Source organism: Thalassophryne amazonica, chromosome 9 (assembly GCF_902500255.1).
Source record: "Thalassophryne amazonica chromosome 9, fThaAma1.1, whole genome shotgun sequence".
Taxonomy (NCBI): domain Eukaryota; kingdom Metazoa; phylum Chordata; class Actinopteri; order Batrachoidiformes; family Batrachoididae; genus Thalassophryne; species Thalassophryne amazonica.
The window spans coordinates 60,769,656-60,786,989 of NC_047111.1; the positions used below are offsets into that span (position 1 = coordinate 60,769,656).

Sequence of the window (17,334 nt, forward strand, 5' to 3'; positions counted from 1 at the left end):
GGTGGAAAATAAGTATTTGGTCTCCCACAAACAAGCAAGATTTCTGGCTCTCACAGACCTGTAACTTCTTCTTTAAGAAGCTCTTCTGTCCTCTACCTGTTACCTGGATTAATGGCACCTGTTTGAACTCATCTGTATAAAAGATAGCTATCCACAGCCTCAAACAGTCAGACTCCAAACTCAACCATGGCCAAGACCAAAGAGCTGTTGAAGGACACCAGGAAGAACATTGTAGATGTGCACCAGGCTGGGAAGAGTGAATCTACAATAGTCAAGCAGGTTGGTATGAATAAATCAACTGTAATTGTAAGAAAATGGAAGACATACAAGACTACCGATAATCTCCCTCAATCTGGGGCTCCACGCAAGATGTCATCCCGTGGGGTCAAAATGATCATGAGAACGGTGAACAGAAATCCCACAACTACACGGAGGGAGCTGATGAATGACCTGCAGAGAGCTGGGACCAAAGTAACAAAGGCTACACACTATGCAGAGAAGGACTTAAGTCCGGCAGTGCCAGGCGTGTCCCCCTGCTTAAGACAGTACGTGTCCAGGCCCGTCTAAAGTTTGCCAGAGAGCATGGACGATCCAGAAGAGGACTGGGAGAATATCATGTGGTCAGATGAAACCAAAATAGAACATTTTAGTAAAAACTCAACTTGTCATGTTTGGAGGAAGAAGAATGCTGAGTTGCATCCCAAGAACACCATACCTACTGTGAAGCATGGTGGTGGAAACATTATGCTTTGGGGCTGTTTTTCTGCAAAGGGGACAGGACGACTGATCTGTGTACTGATCTGAGTTAAGGGAAGAATGAACGGAGCAATGTATCGTGAGATTTTAAGCCAAAACCTCCTTCCATCAGTGAGGGCATTGAAGATGCAACGTGGCTGGGTCTTCCAACATGACAGTGATCCCAAACACACCACTCAGGCAACGAAGGAGTGGCTCCGTAAAAAGCATTTCAAGGTCCTGGAGTGGCCAAGCCAGTCTCCAGACCTCAACCCCATAGAAAATTTGTGGAGGGAGTTGAAAGTCCGTGTTGCCCAGCGACAGCCCCAAAACATCACTGCTCTAGAGATCTGCATGGAGGAATGGGCCAAAATACCAGCTACAGTGTGTCCAAACCTGGTGAAGACTTACAGGAAACGTTTGACCTCTGTCATTGCCAACAAAGATTATGTTACAAAGTATTGAGTTGGACTTTTGTTATTAACCAAATACTTAGTTTCCACCATAATTTACAAATAAATTATTTAAAAATCCTACAATGTGATTTCCTGGATTCCTCATTTTGTCTCTCACAGTTGAAGTGTACCTATGTTGAAAATTACAGACCTCTCTCATCTTTCTAAGTAGGAGAACTTGCACAATCAGGGACTGACTAACTACTTTTTTGCCCCACTATAACCATCTATCTTTGGCAACCAGATGAAATGGGGACATCTCCTTGGCTTCTACAGCCACTGTTGTCTCAGTGTCACATGACCAAACCATCATTGCTGATGTTCCCTCACGATGCACGTGCTACTCCTCATCTGAGTCACCCTAAGTAATCTTTTGTTTGACACAAAGTCACTCTAGTGATACCCAAGGATCGTCTCAAGAAACTTTCTCTCTCTGTTTAGCAGTTTTACTTGAAATGTGCCTTTACTTCTCGAGTAAATGTGCCTAAAACCTTTGCACAACACTTTTTTCCTTCTTGGTTTTCACTTGCCACTAATTGTGGTCATCAGAGAGATCCTTTACCTCCCTCATCCCCCTCCCTCTAGTTCTACATGGTGAAACACACTGACACACAGCATTGGATGTTCCCAAGTGGTCTCCCAGCAACCAATTCTTTTTTATTTTTAACTCTGTTATATATGAGATCGGCTGTGCTCTGAGCTGCAGCTTCACAACAATCCACGGGCCTGATTTGTGAAGATCCCAGATTTGCTTTTCACCTTGATGAATCATGTTACGTATGCAAACATCCCCTATTTGCATGTTCCCTCCAACAATTTTGTGCACTTGGGTGGAAAAACCCAAATATGCATATTCATGAAGCGAACACGCTAAATCAACAGTGCACACTATTTTGCACATTTGAAAGATGAAATCCTCAGTACACACTGTTAGTAAGTCAGCATGCACATTTTTAGTGAGTGTTAGGTTGTTTTTGCATGTTTTAACACACGCAAACCTTAAGTAAATCAGACCCTAAATCTGTATACACGTATAACTGTATATAGCTTTTTTGTTGTGATTTTACGAGGTCTGTTAGAAAAGTATCGTACCTTTTGATTTTTTTCAAAAACTATATGGATTTGATTCATATGTTTTTACGTCAGCCAAGCTTGAACCTTCATGCGCATGCGTGAGTTTTTCCACACCTGTCGGTTGCGTCATTCGCCTGTGGGCAGGCTTTGAGTGAGCACTGCTCCACCCCTCTCGTTGTTTCATTGCGAGGAAATGGCGGAATGATTTGGGCTTTTTTTCCATCAAAATTTTTTCAGAAACTGTTAGAGACAGGCAGCTGGAAACCATTCGAAAAATTTATCTGGCTTTCGGTGAAAATTTTACGGGCTTCACATGCCTAACTCGGCTTTCAGTGCTTACCAGTCGAGTGAGTATAAGAGAAATTGTGGAGAGCTGGGCATGTCCCAACTTGTCCTCTAACACTCCAAAACATTGGTGTTCCTTTGTCTCGCTTCATCAGCGAATCGGTCGTGATGCGTGAAGCCTCCGCGCGGCTTTCCATGACAAAATCTCTTGTTAAAAGTGAAATCTGCCGGAAAATGGCTGATGTCCAGCTCTTGTGATAACCAGAGAAATTGCACACGACGGTCCACACAGCCATCTGTTTAGAAATGATGTGGTGGTTTCTGCCTCTTGATGGCGGCTCGGAGCGCGGCGCGCCGTGCGCCCTTGTGGGCCATCCTTAAAGCTGTAGTAACACTCCTTATTCTCTGTGAAGCCCGTAAAATTTTCACCGAAAGCCAGATAAATTTTTTGAATGGTTTTCAGCTGCCTGTCTCTAACAGTTTCTGAAAAAATTCTGATGGAAAAAAAGCCCAAATCATTCCGCCATTTCCTTGCAATGAAACGACGACGAGAGGGGTGGAGCAGTGCTCATTCAAAGCCTGCCCACAGGAGAATGATGCAACCGACAGGCGTGGAAAAACTCACGCATGCGCACGAAGGTTCAAGCTTGGCTGACGTAAAAACATATGAATCAAATCCATATAGTTTTTGAAAAAAATAAAAAGGTCCGTTACTTTTCTAACAGACCTCGTATATCAGACATTAAAAACGGTATTGCAAAAAATTGTTTATTGTCTGAATGAAAAACAAAGTATGAAATCACACTTCACTGTGCAACAAAATACTTTGTCTGTGGTGAAACATCAGGTGAGCCTGAGCCATAATATTAAAATGTCAAAATAATAACACAAACTATTTTCAATTTCAATTTATTTTCATTTATATAGCACCAAATCACAACAGAGTTGCCTCAAGGCGCTTCACACAAGTAAGGTCTAACCTTACTAACCCGTACCAACTATGAACTGAATTTGTTTAAAGTCATATCTTCAGTATGAGTAACTCTAACACAGTTAGTCAAAAGAAATTAGTCACAATGTAACTCTCATGGTTTAAAACTCAGGTTTGTAGAATCCCTCAAAATGCTGCTGTGGTGCAGCAGATCAGACATATTCCTTCCCTGGAGTTGTGGATTTAGGTGATGTGTACTTTGCTCCATTATAGCGGTCTGGACGTGGCGGACACTGACAGCAGAGAAGAGCCCCGCCAATCAGCAACAATCCTGATGCACCCCAGCCCACATACAAGCATGCACCGAGCTCTCTCCTTTGTGCATCAGGAACCATGGGGTTGTAGAAGTCCTTTATGATGGTGTTTGCAGGCAGAGACACTGTCACCAAGCACAGCGCCCCACTCAGGACGAAGAACACGCCTGCAGAGATGGTCACTCGGGCTTTTGCTGCTTTGTCACCAATGCAGGTGGTGCATTTTCCTCCAACCACCGAGAGCAAGAGGCCAAACAGCGAGAGCAGGATGGAGATGACGATCATGGCTCGAGCAGCCTGGAGATCTGGAGGCAAAGCCAGCAGGGAATCGTAGACCTTGCACTGCATCTGTCCCGTGCTCTGCACCACACAGGTCATCCAGAGACCTTCCCATATGGCCTGCGCCACCACGATGTTGTTCCCAATAAAAGCGGACACTTTCCACATGGGCAGCATGCAGATTATTATGTTTCCAATCCATCCAAGTACTGCCAGCCCCACTCCCAAAATCTGCAGCCCGAGAGATGCCATCACTGTGCACTGGTTTTCTTCTGTTGCAGTTTCTGGGTTTGCTTGCAGTGAGATACAACTAAAAGTCATCCTGCTGCAGTGAGGCTTTTATACCCGGAGCAGCCCCATCCACTGGGTGGGCTTTGGCTCAAGTGCACAGACACAAACAATCATCACACTGCCTGTAGGTTTAGAAGTGTTTTTCTCCTGCACATGGCCCCACTCATGTGCCACCTAATTCTTGAATAAAAAAAAATGTGAACACTGTGGTTTGTGAACTGTTTTCTAAATGTTTCAGAATCAGAGGCGATTTTAGACTTCCAGTTTTAAGGGGTGCTTAGCACATTTTTAAAATTTTTAAAATCTAGTTGTCCAGAAATACAATTTCCCATGATTTCAGAGTGAAAACATTGCTTGTAAAAGCTGCATTCATTGTCAAAATGATAAAAAAAACAAAACAAAAAACATATTAGCAATGGAAAACGGCCCATACATAAAATTCCTGCATTCTGGTGCAGTTTATATAACAAATAATTTAATCTCCTAACGTGGTGAGGGCAAATAGTAATTGCAACTTAGGAGCAGGTCTGAAATATTCAGAGGCTGAGTAAAGTATATTGTCCTTGTTTTGGGGTCAAACACGTATAAGGCCTTTGAGTGGCCCATTTTTAAAATACTTAAAATAAAGATATATTTGGTCATTTTCCAAACATTTGGAATGTAGTGTATACATGCATGTGTGTGAAAACTTCAAACAAAGATATTTTAGTGTTTTTAAACTTAAATTAATAGGGCAACAACCTTAAAAAAGTCATTTGGGGCAACCATAATTGATCTCAAAATTAATATATTTACTTAACATAACTTATATTTTAATATGTATCAGTAATTAAATTAACTGTTTAAGAAAGATAGAGTCGTGTCCTTTCATTTTTTGTAAACATTTTAAAATAAATTTTATCTGTAAGGGCAGTGTCTCCCGGTCATAAAGCCGTTAGATATATTTTTTACTCTAGAATTCATAAAACTGATTTAAAATGTGTACAGATAGTATCCACTTATGCATGCTATACCAATGATTAATATTTGAACCAAGACTGATAGACATTAAATTTTGAATTTAGTACAGAATTGCCAATTGTTGGTTACCCCGCATGACAGGTGGTCACCCCAAATGATGAGAAACAGCGGGCAGTTTAGGCTATTCAATAATTTACAGAATTGAGACAATTTTTTAATGAAAATCTTTTATTAAAGAATCAGCATAACCATTTTCATTTAATTTTCATTTGACACAATAACATAACATTCGCATTTTCCTTACTATTTCATTTAACACTTGAACATAATTCAATTCAATTTATTTCCTTTATATAGTGCCAAATCACAACAGAGTTGCCTCAAGGTGCTTCACACAGGTAAGGTCTAACCTTACCAACCCCCAGAGCAACAGCAACTCCCTCTGAGGAAGAAACCTCAAGCAGACCAGACTCAAAGGGGTGACCCTCTGCTCGGGCCATGCTACAAACATAAATTACAGAAATAATTCACAGAACAATTCACGGACGAATATACAAAATTGCTGTTAGTGCACAGGACAGGAGGATCGCCAACACAAACACAACTCCCATCTCTGGATGGAGCTGCACCTTAAACAATCAATCAATCAATCAATTTTTTTATATAGCGCCAAATCACAACAAACAGTTGCCCCAAGGCGCTTTATATTGTAAGGCAAGGCCATACAATAATTATGTAAAACCCCAACGGTCAAAACGACCCCCTGTGAGCAAGCACTTGGCTACAGTGGGAAGGAAAAACTCCCTTTAACAGGAAGAAACCTCCAGCAGAACCAGGCTCAGGGAGGGGCAGTCTTCTGCTGGGACTGGTTGGGGCTGAGGGAGAGAACCAGGAAAAAGACATGCTGTGGAGGGGAGCAGAGATCGATCACTAATGATTAAATGCAGAGTGGTGCATACAGAGCAAAAAGAGAAAGAAACAGTGCATCATGGGAACCCCCCAGCAGTCTACGTCTATAGCAGCATAACTAAGGGATGGTTCAGGGTCACCTGATCCAGCCCTAACTATAAGCTTTAGCAAAAAGGAAAGTTTTAAGCCTAATCTTAAAAGTAGAGAGGGTGTCTGTCTCCCTGATCTGAATTGGGAGCTGGTTCCACAGGAGAGGAGCCTGAAAGCTGAAGGCTCTGCCTCCCATTCTACTCTTACAAACCCTAGGAACTACAAGTAACAAAGATAGATTGATCATATTTAAGATCGAAGCATTAAATAATGGTAGGGCTTCCTTGAGCAGCCTGGTAGGAATGGGGTCTAATAAACATGTTGATGGTTTGGATGAAGTAACTAATGAAAATAACTCAGACAGAACAATCGGAGAGAAAGAGTCTAACCAAATACCGGCATCACTGAAAGCAGCCAAAGATAACGATACGTCTTTGGGATGGTTATGAGTAATTTTTTCTCTAACAGTTAAAATTTTGTTAGCAAAGAAAGTCATGAAGTCATTACTAGTTAAAGTTAATGGAATACTCAGCTCAATAGAGCTCTGACTCTTTGTCAGCCTGGCTACAGTGCTGAAAAGAAACCTGGGGTTGTTCTTATTTTCTTCAATTAGTGATGAGTAGAAAGATGTCCTAGCTTTACGGAGGGCTTTTTTATAGAGCAACAGACTCTTTTTCCAGGCTAAGTGAAGATCTTCTAAATTAGTGAGATGCCATTTCCTCTCCAACTTATGGGTTATCTGCTTTAAGCTACGAGTTTGTGAGTTATACCACGGAGTCAGGCACTTCTGATTTAAAGCTCTCTTTTTTAGAGGAGCTACAGCATCCAAAGTTGTCTTCAATGAGGATGTAAAACTATTGACGAGATACTCTATCTCACTTACAGAGTTTAGGTAGCTACTCTGCACTGTGTTGGTATATGGCATTAGAGAACATAAAGAAGGAATCATATCCTTAAACCTAGTTACAGCGCTTTCTGAAAGACTTCTAGTGTAATGAAACTTATTCCCCACTGCTGGGTAGTCCATCAGAGTAAATGTAAATGTTATTAAGAAATGATCAGACAGAAGGGAGTTTTCAGGGAATACTGTTAAGTCTTCTATTTCCATACCATAAGTCAGAACAAGATCTAAGATATGATTAAAGTGGTGGGTGGACTCATTTACTTTTTGAGCAAAGCCAATAGAGTCTAATAATAGATTAAATGCAGTGTTGAGGCTGTCATTCTCAGCATCTGTGTGGATGTTAAAATCGCCCACTATAATTATCTTATCTGAGCTAAGCACTAACTCAGACAAAAGGTCTGAAAATTCACAGAGAAACTCAGTAACGACCAGGTGGACGATAGATAATAACAAATAAAACTGGTTTTTGGGACTTCCAATTTGGATGGACAAGACTAAGAGTCAAGCTTTCAAATGAATTAAAGCTCTGTCTGGGTTTTGATTAATTAATAAGCTGGAATGGAAGATTGCTGCTAATCCTCCGCTCCGGCCCGTGCTACGAGCATTCTGACAGTTAGTGTGACTCGGGGGTGTTGACTCATTTAAACTAACATATTCATCCTGCTGTAACCAGGTTTCTGTAAGGCAGAATAAATCAATATGTTGATCAATTATTATATCATTTACCAACAGGGACTTAGAAGAGAGAGACCTAATGTTTAATAGACCACATTTAACTGTTTTAGTCTGTGGTGCAGTTGAAGGTGCTATATTATTTTTTCTTTTGAATTTTTATGCTTAAATAGATTTTGCTGGTTATTGGTAGTCTGGGAGCAGGCACCGTCTCTACGGGGATGGGGTAATGAGGGGATGGCAGGGGGAGAGAAGCTGCAGAGAGGTGTGTAAGACTACAACTCTGCTTCCTGGTCCCAACCCTGGATAGTCACGGTTTGGAGGATTTAAGAAAATTGGCCAGATTTCTAGAAATGAGAGCTGCTCCATCCAAAGTGGGATGGATGCCGTCTCTCCTAACAAGACCAGGTTTTCCCCAGAAGCTTTGCCAATTATCTATGAAGCCCACCTCATTTTTTGGACACCACTCAGACAGCCAGCAATTCAAGGAGAACATGCGGCTAAACATGTCACTCCCGGTCTGATTGGGGAGGGGCCCAGAGAAAACTACAGAGTCCGACATTGTTTTTGCAAAGTTACACACCGATTTAATGTTAATTTTAGTGACCTCCAATTGGCGTAACCGGGTGTCATTACTGCCGACGTGAATTACAATCTTACCAAATTTACGCTTAGCCTTAGCCAGCAGTTTCAAATTTCCTTCAATGTCGCCTGCTCTGGCCCCCGGAAGACAATTGACTATGGTTGCTGGTGTCGCTAACTTCACATTTCGCAAAACAGAGTCGCCAATAACCAGAGTTTGATCCTCGGCGGGTGTGTCATCGAGTGGGGAAAAACGGTTAGAAATGTGAACGGGTTGGCGGTGTACACGGGGCTTCTGTTTAGGGCTACGCTTCCTCCTCACAGTCACCCAGTCAGCCTGCTTTCCCGGCTGCTCGGGATCTGCCAGGGGGTAACTAACGGAGAAAAAACAGAGAAAAAACAGAATGTAAAGCCCGGGCAGGTACATAAGGTTTAATTAGGTCAGCTAGGTAGGGAGGTGCCAGTCCATGAATAATTTTATAGGTTAGTAGCAGAACCTTAAAATCTGATCTCACTGGGACAGGAAGCCAGTGAAGAGACGCCAAAATGGGTGTAATGTGGTCAAACTTTCTGCTTCGTGTCAAAAGTCTGGCTGCAGCATTCTGAACCAATTGGAGACCCCTAATGCTAGACTGTGGTAAACCAGAAAATAGAACATTGCAGTAGTCCAATCTAGAAGAGATAAATGCATGGATCAGGGTCTCAGCATCAGCCATAGACAGGATGGGACGAATCTTCGCTATATTTCGCAGGTGGAAGAAAGCAGTCCTAGTAATATTTCTAATATGGAGACCAAAGAACAACGAAGGATCAAAAATTACCCCAGGGTTCATCACTTTGTCAGTGTGATGTATGACACACGAGCCTAGGCTGAGTGTTAACTGGTCAAATTGATGCAGATGTCTCACTGGACCAAGAACCAGCATTTCAGTCTTTTCAGAGATTAAAAGTAGGACGTTTCTAGATATCCAACTTCTCACTGATGCAAGGCAATCTTCTAAGGATTTTATGTGAACGAGATTACCAGCAGTTATCGGCATATATAACTGAGTATCATCTACAAAGCAGTGAAAGGTAATCCCAAAATGCCGCATTATGTGCCCAAGGGGTGCTATATAAAGGGAGAAAAGCAGGGGGCCTAAGACAGACCCCTGAGGAACCCCAAATTTCATGTCACTAAGGTTAGAGGTAGTGTTACAGAAGATCATTCACCACTTTAGTGAGAGCCGTTTCTGTGGAAAGATATTTTCTAAAAGCAGACTGCAGCAGCTCAAAGAGATTATTCTCAGTAAGATAGTCTACAAGCTGCCGTGACACCACTTTTTCCAGAATTTTAGAGCAAAATGATAGATTTGATATCGGCCGATAGTTTTTCAATACACTAGGGTCAAGATTAGGTTTCTTAAGTAATGGTTTAATCACTGCATATTTGAAACGTTTAGGAACACATCCAGAAGTTAAAGAAAGATTAATCATTTCCAGCACAATCGGCCCAAGAGTGGGCCACAGGTCCTTAAACAGTTTTGTTGGTATAGGATCAAATAAACAGGTTGTGCTTTTTGTTGACGTTACGAGTTTCATCACCATGTCTAGAGAGATACCATCAAATTCTGTAAATCTAGGTAATACCTCAGTAGTGGCACCCACCTCAATAGCAGGGTGTAGTGGCTGGGTTAAGGCATGCTGGGATATGTTCAACCTAATGTTATCTATTTTCTTCTCAAAGTAATCCAGGAAATCTTGTGCTGTAAAAGGAGAGTGAACTACAGGTGGTTGTCCATGAATAAGTGTTGCCACCGTGTTGAACAAGAACTTTGAGTTATGCTTGTTTTTGTTGATCAAATCAGAGTAATAGGTCCTCTTTGTAGCCAATAGTGCATGCTTATAGTCTAAGATAGCATCACGCCATGCAAGGTGGAATACTTCTAATTTTGAACGACGTCATTTCTGTTCTAGACCTCTTGCTTTATGATTGAGGTCACGCAGGTAATCATTGAACCAAGGTGACTGTGATTTGGGGGAGCACGTTTTCAAAACAGGTGGTGCAATCATGTCGAGTGTCGTTTTGAGCACTGAGTTTAAACTATCCACAAGTCTGTCTACTGACTGGGTATTTATCAAAAGTGAGGCTAAGACATCAGGCAGTCTAGCTTCTAGTTCAGTCTTAGTTGAGGAGTTGATGCATCGCCGTAATGATAAATAAGGTTGTTCCACTAAACACGGCAGTGAAACTGTAAACTTAATAAGTGAGTGATCAGAGACCACTGATGTAAGAGGCATGTCAATATTCGTGACAGCGATACCACGTGCGAGAACCAGATCCAGGGTATTTCCACTAATGTGCGTCGAATCCCGAATGCATTGCCGAAATCCTAATGCATCCACAATTTCCATAAATGATTTGCAGAGGGGATCAGAAGGCTTATTTATATGAACGTTAAAGTCACCAATGATCAGAATGTTATCTGCTCTCGTTGACAAGTTAGAAATGAACGCACCAAATTCATCTAAGAATTCAGAATATGGGCCAGGAGGCCTATATACAGTGACAAAGTAATACGGCTGATTTTGATTCTTCTGACCTTGGCAACAAGGTCAGAACAACATTCGCATTTTCCTTACTATTTCATTTACCACTTTAACATAACATTAGCATTTTCCTAACTCCAGACACATTGCAGGCTTAATATGGAGGCATTTCTTTAACCCCAAGCATTTCTGAACGTTACCCACTCTTGGCAGGTCAACTTCGAAAAACGTGAGGTTGCTGGCTCAGGCTCTGAAATGACAGCATGAACATCTTTCCTAAAGTAGAAAGTAACATCTGGATTTTGTGGCCACAAGAACAGGTTCTTGTCATCATACTGTTGCATACAGCTGATCTGCAGTTCCTCTTCCACAACCTTTAGGACCTGGCCTACATATGGAAGCTCATCGTAAGTTACTATCACAAACCTGCCACATAGATCTAGGACACTTTCTTGTTCCCTAGTTGCCTCAGGTGGAGAGCTTGACAGGTTCTCAGTTAGAACACTTTCTTGTTCCTTAGGTGGCTCAGGTTTCTCAGTTTGGCGTATGGTGGCTTTCAGGTCTACAGTTACTGGCTGGTAACAAGGGCATGGACTCATCTTTAAGTGCGTGCAGAAGCAAGACACCTCCCTGTGCATGATCTTTGCAGGCTGTGATGACACAACTTGGTGGATCTTCATGGTGCCTTTCAAGCAGAAGTGTCAAGAAGGTCAAAAAGTAGTCATCTCTAAAGTAGTATGGAAATGATTGAAATTTAGAAAAATATATGTTGAAATATAGAAAGAGTTATGTTAAAACAAATAACTAAATGTATATCAAGAATGAAAACATAAGCATAAAGAAACTACAAACACAGGACATGTATTTTCTATCATGTAAACCGTCGGTGGTGGTCGCCCCACATGATGCTCGGTCGCCCCAGATGATGTTTTCAAGTTTAATCAAATATAACAGGCTAATGGTTTGCTATAGAATCCAAGCTAGCTACATCTTACCACATATCACTAACAAATTTACCTTCAAAATATAGATTTGCGAATAAAACTCATTATCCACAGTTTTAGGGTGGTCGCCAGACATGATATCCAAATGTGACGTATACATTGCAGCAGTTAAATAGAGGATTTATTTGTAAAGATGAGAGAGACTACTGACCTGCAAGTTGTCTCTCTGGGACCCTCACAGTGTGACTGGCTGATGCAACATCCTCGTTGAGATGATTGTTAAAATAAAAGTTCCATAATTGTATTTTCTTGATGGTCGCCCCAGATTATATTTCAGACAATGAACATATTCGGACAAGATTTGTTTGTGTATTATGATTGAAATGTATGTATAAATGCTTCATACCTTTGTCAATAAATGTTAAACAAGTTTGAAATGATGCCAAATAGGGCAAGGATTATATTTAAATTGTTTTAATGTGATTTAAAACCAGTTGTCCAAACAGAAGTCAAGGTCGGACAGTCGCCCCACATGATGTTTTCACACATCAGATGGCAGAAAATGACCAATAACCAACATGTTTAAAGAAATAAGAGTGGGCACATGTATAAGGAAGGTATTAGACATACATGTTATATTTTTATTCATTTTAATGTTTATTATTAGGTAAAAAGTTTGATTGGACAGAAAAAGCAAGCGTCACGTCTTTGACCCTTTTATATTAGTCTTATGAGCCTATAATTATTGAAGATTTTTTATTTCATCTTAACAGATTTTTATGTCATAGTACTTAGTACAGAACATTCACCCTGGTATCACTTTTCAATTACATTTGGACAGTTTTAGGCATTACTTAGATTGTGTTTTAGTTTTGGCTATTCATTTATTTATTCTACAAACTGATTGATGTCTTGGTTTTTCTGGCAGCGCGCACATCCAAGTTGTAAGTCAAAAATACAGTAGTTGCAGTTGTTATGATCAGTGAGGTTCAGTGCCGTGTGCAGGAGGACCTGGTTTAGCACAGCGACAGCAGCACTCCACTATAAGGCTGGATGGAGAACACAGATGGTACACTGCACATAAATGGGTTCAGGATAAGAAATATATGAATATGAATTATTTATTGAATTAACAGCAAAGCATAGAAAGGACAGACAAGATCTAATGAAGTCCTTAAAAGTAAGAAAAATAAAAATGTGTGACTTAAAAGTCAGAATCTTACCAAAACACCAGTAACACAAGTAAGGCACCTCCACAGTCTGATACACATATTCAATTTCCACTTAGCTTCACTTTCCATCCTTTGCTATTCTCAATGTCCATATCTACTATCACATAAGGTCTATAGAGTGCACAAACCTCACCTGAAGCTTTTTTTGCTTTTGAAAAAATGCTCTGATATCCATCACTGCACTGCAGGCTTGTCACTTACTGCCAACAAATAAAAATACAAAATGAGTTTTATGATTTATGCCTTTTTAGCAGGAATTTAAATTATTCACTTATTATCATGCTGTGCATTAAACTTTGTGGTAAAGTTTAGTGTCTTAATTCTGAAATGTTTAGTTAAGGACCTTAACTAAGCATTTCAGGTCAGATCTGTGTACATGGTATTTGATGTAGGAGAGTGATTTGTTAATAGAAGCTACACAGACTGAAGGTCGAGCACCATTTAGTAGCTGACAAGAGGATTTAGTTGAAAAAAAAAGACAACACTGAATCAATCTTACATTTGACCACGCACAGCGCACACTAATTTGGAGAGCAATATACTGTGTTTAGCGATAGGTAGGTGAGTAAAATAAGCACTTTTCAGAAAGTTGCACTTGCTCTTCACATTCAGAGACATAAACTGTGAATAAATACCTTGCAAATGTGACAGTCACCTGGCAATCACTTGACAGCGCGGCTGGGCGAGGTTACCACCAGTGCTCACAGGACAGCACCTCTGCTAAATGAGCGCCACCCACAGCAGCACCACACGACACAAACACGTGCCAGAGCAGAGAGATAGATGAATGTAGGCGTGCTTCGTGGATTGAACCATTTGCCCAAGAATGGGAGATGATCAAATTACTGTGTTCTTGTAATACATATTTTGGCATAATGCTTGAAATAGGTTGTTTAAAAAAAATAGTAGTATAGAAGCATATACGAGGTCTGTCCAAAAAGTATTGTACCTTTTTATTTTTTTCAAAAACTATATGGATTTGAATCACGTGTGATTGCATCAGCCAAGCTTGAACCTTCGTGCACATGCGTGAGTTTTTCCACGCCTGTCGGTTGCATCATTCGCCTGTGGGCAGGCTTTGAGTGAGCACTGGTCCACCCCTCCAGTTGGATTTCTTTTGTCTGAGAACTTGCTGAGAGACTGCCGCTTTGCTCCACGAAATTTTTTTCTGAAACTGTTAGAGACAGGCAGTTGGAAACCATTCGATAGATTCAGTTGGATATCGGTGAAGATTCTGTCGGCGTCACGCGGATTATGGACTGTTAAAACCTTTTTAAAGACGGCCCACAACGGCGGAGGGCGCGTGGCGCGCGCACGCCGAGCGGCCATTCAACAGGCTGGCTCGACCAGATCATTTCTAAACTGAATGCTGTGTTGATCCAGGACATCATGTGACTACCACAGAAATGGCAACAGAGCTGGACATAGCACTTTTGCGGCACATTCCACTGTTACAGGAGATTTTGTAATGAAAGACGTGCGGAAGATTTCGCGCATCGGCACGAAGCAGCTCAGGACGCACAGCAAAAAAACACCTCCGTCTTGGAAATCTCACAGGACATGTTGGGGCATGTCCAGCTGTTACACAATTTCTCGGATACTCACTCGACTGAAAGCCATCTGAATCTTCTGAATGGTTTCCAACACGGAGGTGTTTTTTTTGCTGCGTGTCCTGAGCTGCTCCGTGCCGACGCGCAAAATCCTCCACGTCTTTCATTACAAAATCTCTTGTAACAGTGGAATGTGCCGCAAAAGTGCTATGTCCAGCTCTGTTGCCATTTCTGTGGTAGTCACATGATGTCCCGGATCAACACAGCGTTCAGTTTAGAAATGATCTGGTCGATCCAGCCTGTCGATTGATTACGGACGTTGTATTGAAAATCATAACGGTCCAAAATTATAGCGTAACGGGCCGTAACGCAAGTTTGCGCTAGCTAGAACCCTGATATATATTTTTTTAGGGGTGCTTGAGCACCCCTAAAAATAGGCCAACTCCGCCCCGACCAGAATCCTCATATATCAATGTTGAGTACATGATTCCAACTTGGGGGACGGGGCTCAAACAGTTCTCTCTCTCTCTCTCTCTCTCTCTCTCTCTCTCTCTCTCTCTCTCTCTCTCTCTCTCTCTCTCTCTATATATATATATATATATATATATATATGGATGGTGCAATGTAATACAATTTCCACCACCCCTAAACTGGAACACACGTATGACTTCTTAAATGCGTTGTCTGCCTGCCTCTCTCTCATCGTCATAATGGCTCACTTACGTCTCTGTTCCAGTGTGTGTAAGGTCAAATGCCCTGCTCTTCCCCCAGAAGGATCTATGGCCTTGGTGAAGGAATTCGGCTCCCCCTTCTTATCTATCTACCCCACCTCTCCAGCCTGCTGCTGCCTAGCAACGTCAGACTTTATTCACACATGGACAGAAACTGACACAAACTTAACTCATCTCATCTCTCATCTCAAACCAACAGACATTCCATTTGGTTAATGCTGTTTACACTCTTGTTTATAGACTATTTTCTTCCTTTCATTTTCTATACCCGTTGAAGCCCTTGTAGACCAATGTAGAGTTGCGTAATGCGGCGTACTGACTACGCTGATCTTATGCAGCTCTATGTGGCAATACACTGAGGGACACAAAGGGGTCCGCGAAATGAATGCAAAAAATTAAGCATGTTTAATTTTTTTCATGGACTTTCGGCATAGAGCACCGGACGCAGTGCTCTGCACTTCTGTACACCAAGCCTACGCAATTGTATGCAACCCTACGCCAGTCTGGCGAAAAATCCTTTTAGATTTTTTTTTATCTGTACATACCTGCATTGCTAGATTTTATTCATCCCGCTGGACTCTGCTGAACTTTGCTGGCAGCGAACCTTCAAAACCACAGAAGAAGAAGAGGCGGACCAAGCCCCCCCCCCCACGTGAAATTTAAGGAGCCATTCCTGCGTACTAGATACGCAGCACAATGTGACTCTACGCAGGCCTGGTGTGAAAGGGGCTTTGGTCCAATCAAGGGTTGGGGGGGGGATCCCAGCAGTCATAGGGTGTGAGGCGGGGTACAGCCTGGACATGACACCAGTCTGTTGACCACACATAGACAGACAAGGTCATTCACACATGTACTCACACTTACAGACAATTTAGTCAACGACTGACCTTGCATTTCTTTGGAAGTGGGAAGAAGCCAACGCACCTTCATGAACATATGCAAAACATGCCAACTCCACAGAGGGAGAGGCAGGTGGGAAGCGATCTCACAAACTTCATGATGTGAGGTAACAGTGCTAACCACTAAGCGACTGTGCTGTCCTTCTTACCTTCAGAGGTTTTCAAGTAAAGTCTGTCAGGTGGTTATTTATGAATGCTAACATTAGCTAGTTTCTAGCTTTCATCTTAAGTTACAGTTAAACTAACTAAGGTTGACATGCTAAAGCTAATGGTGCGTTTCCAAATAACGACGACAAGTCACGAATGCCACGAAGTACACATTCTTGGCCGCTGATCACGAATGTGATTATTCGGGGCAGAGGCGTCAGGTGTCCTCAGGAACTGCTGCAACCTGTTACCACACGTTACGATTAATGGCACGTGTTGCTGGAGAATTATCAGGAACCATTATGCACAGTCAAGAATAGTGTTCTGCATTGTTGCGCGCTATTGCGCGTAACTGCGCATCGTTAAATTCTGTCACGTTGTGAACGAGGTGAATTGTCTCCACACACACACCCATATTCATCCAACCGAATTCAGATCGCTCCAGTTTTTCAGAAGAACTTCATGACTGCATGCGTAGTTGGGCTCTGTGGCATGGAGTGGCGCAGAGAGGAGGAGGAGACGGACAGAGCCAGATGTGTGGCTTCATGCGGCTCGTCTCGCGCATTTTCCCAAACATCAGGCACATGCAGCAGGTGGAACACTTGCAGGAGCGCGCTGAAGAGCACTGAAATTAGACTTTTAGCCGACTTGGTGTCAGCAATCAAACTGAATGCGGTACAGCAGGGTTTAATTGTGTGCGCGCTTCTTCCTCCGCCGGACTGGAGGAGGTGCAGAGACGTCTGGCTGCACGTGAGTGTCCTCTCACTCCTCTGGTTCCTCTGGCTCAGACTCGTTCTCCCGCTCATCGGTTACAGCAGCAG

The 17,334-nt window shown here is 42.1% G+C and overlaps 1 protein-coding gene across 1 annotated transcript; it reads right to left on the reverse strand.

Annotated features, from left to right (window-relative positions):
• Nucleotides 1-3,548: 3,548 nt before the first annotated feature.
• LOC117517234 (claudin-4-like) lies at nt 3,549-4,392 on the reverse strand. The gene has a single exon (XM_034178177.1). The coding sequence runs from the start codon at nt 4,323-4,325 to the stop codon at nt 3,693-3,695; it is 633 nt and encodes a 210-aa protein (XP_034034068.1). The 5' UTR covers nt 4,326-4,392; the 3' UTR covers nt 3,549-3,692.
• Between the last annotated feature and the right edge of the window lie 12,942 nt (nt 4,393-17,334).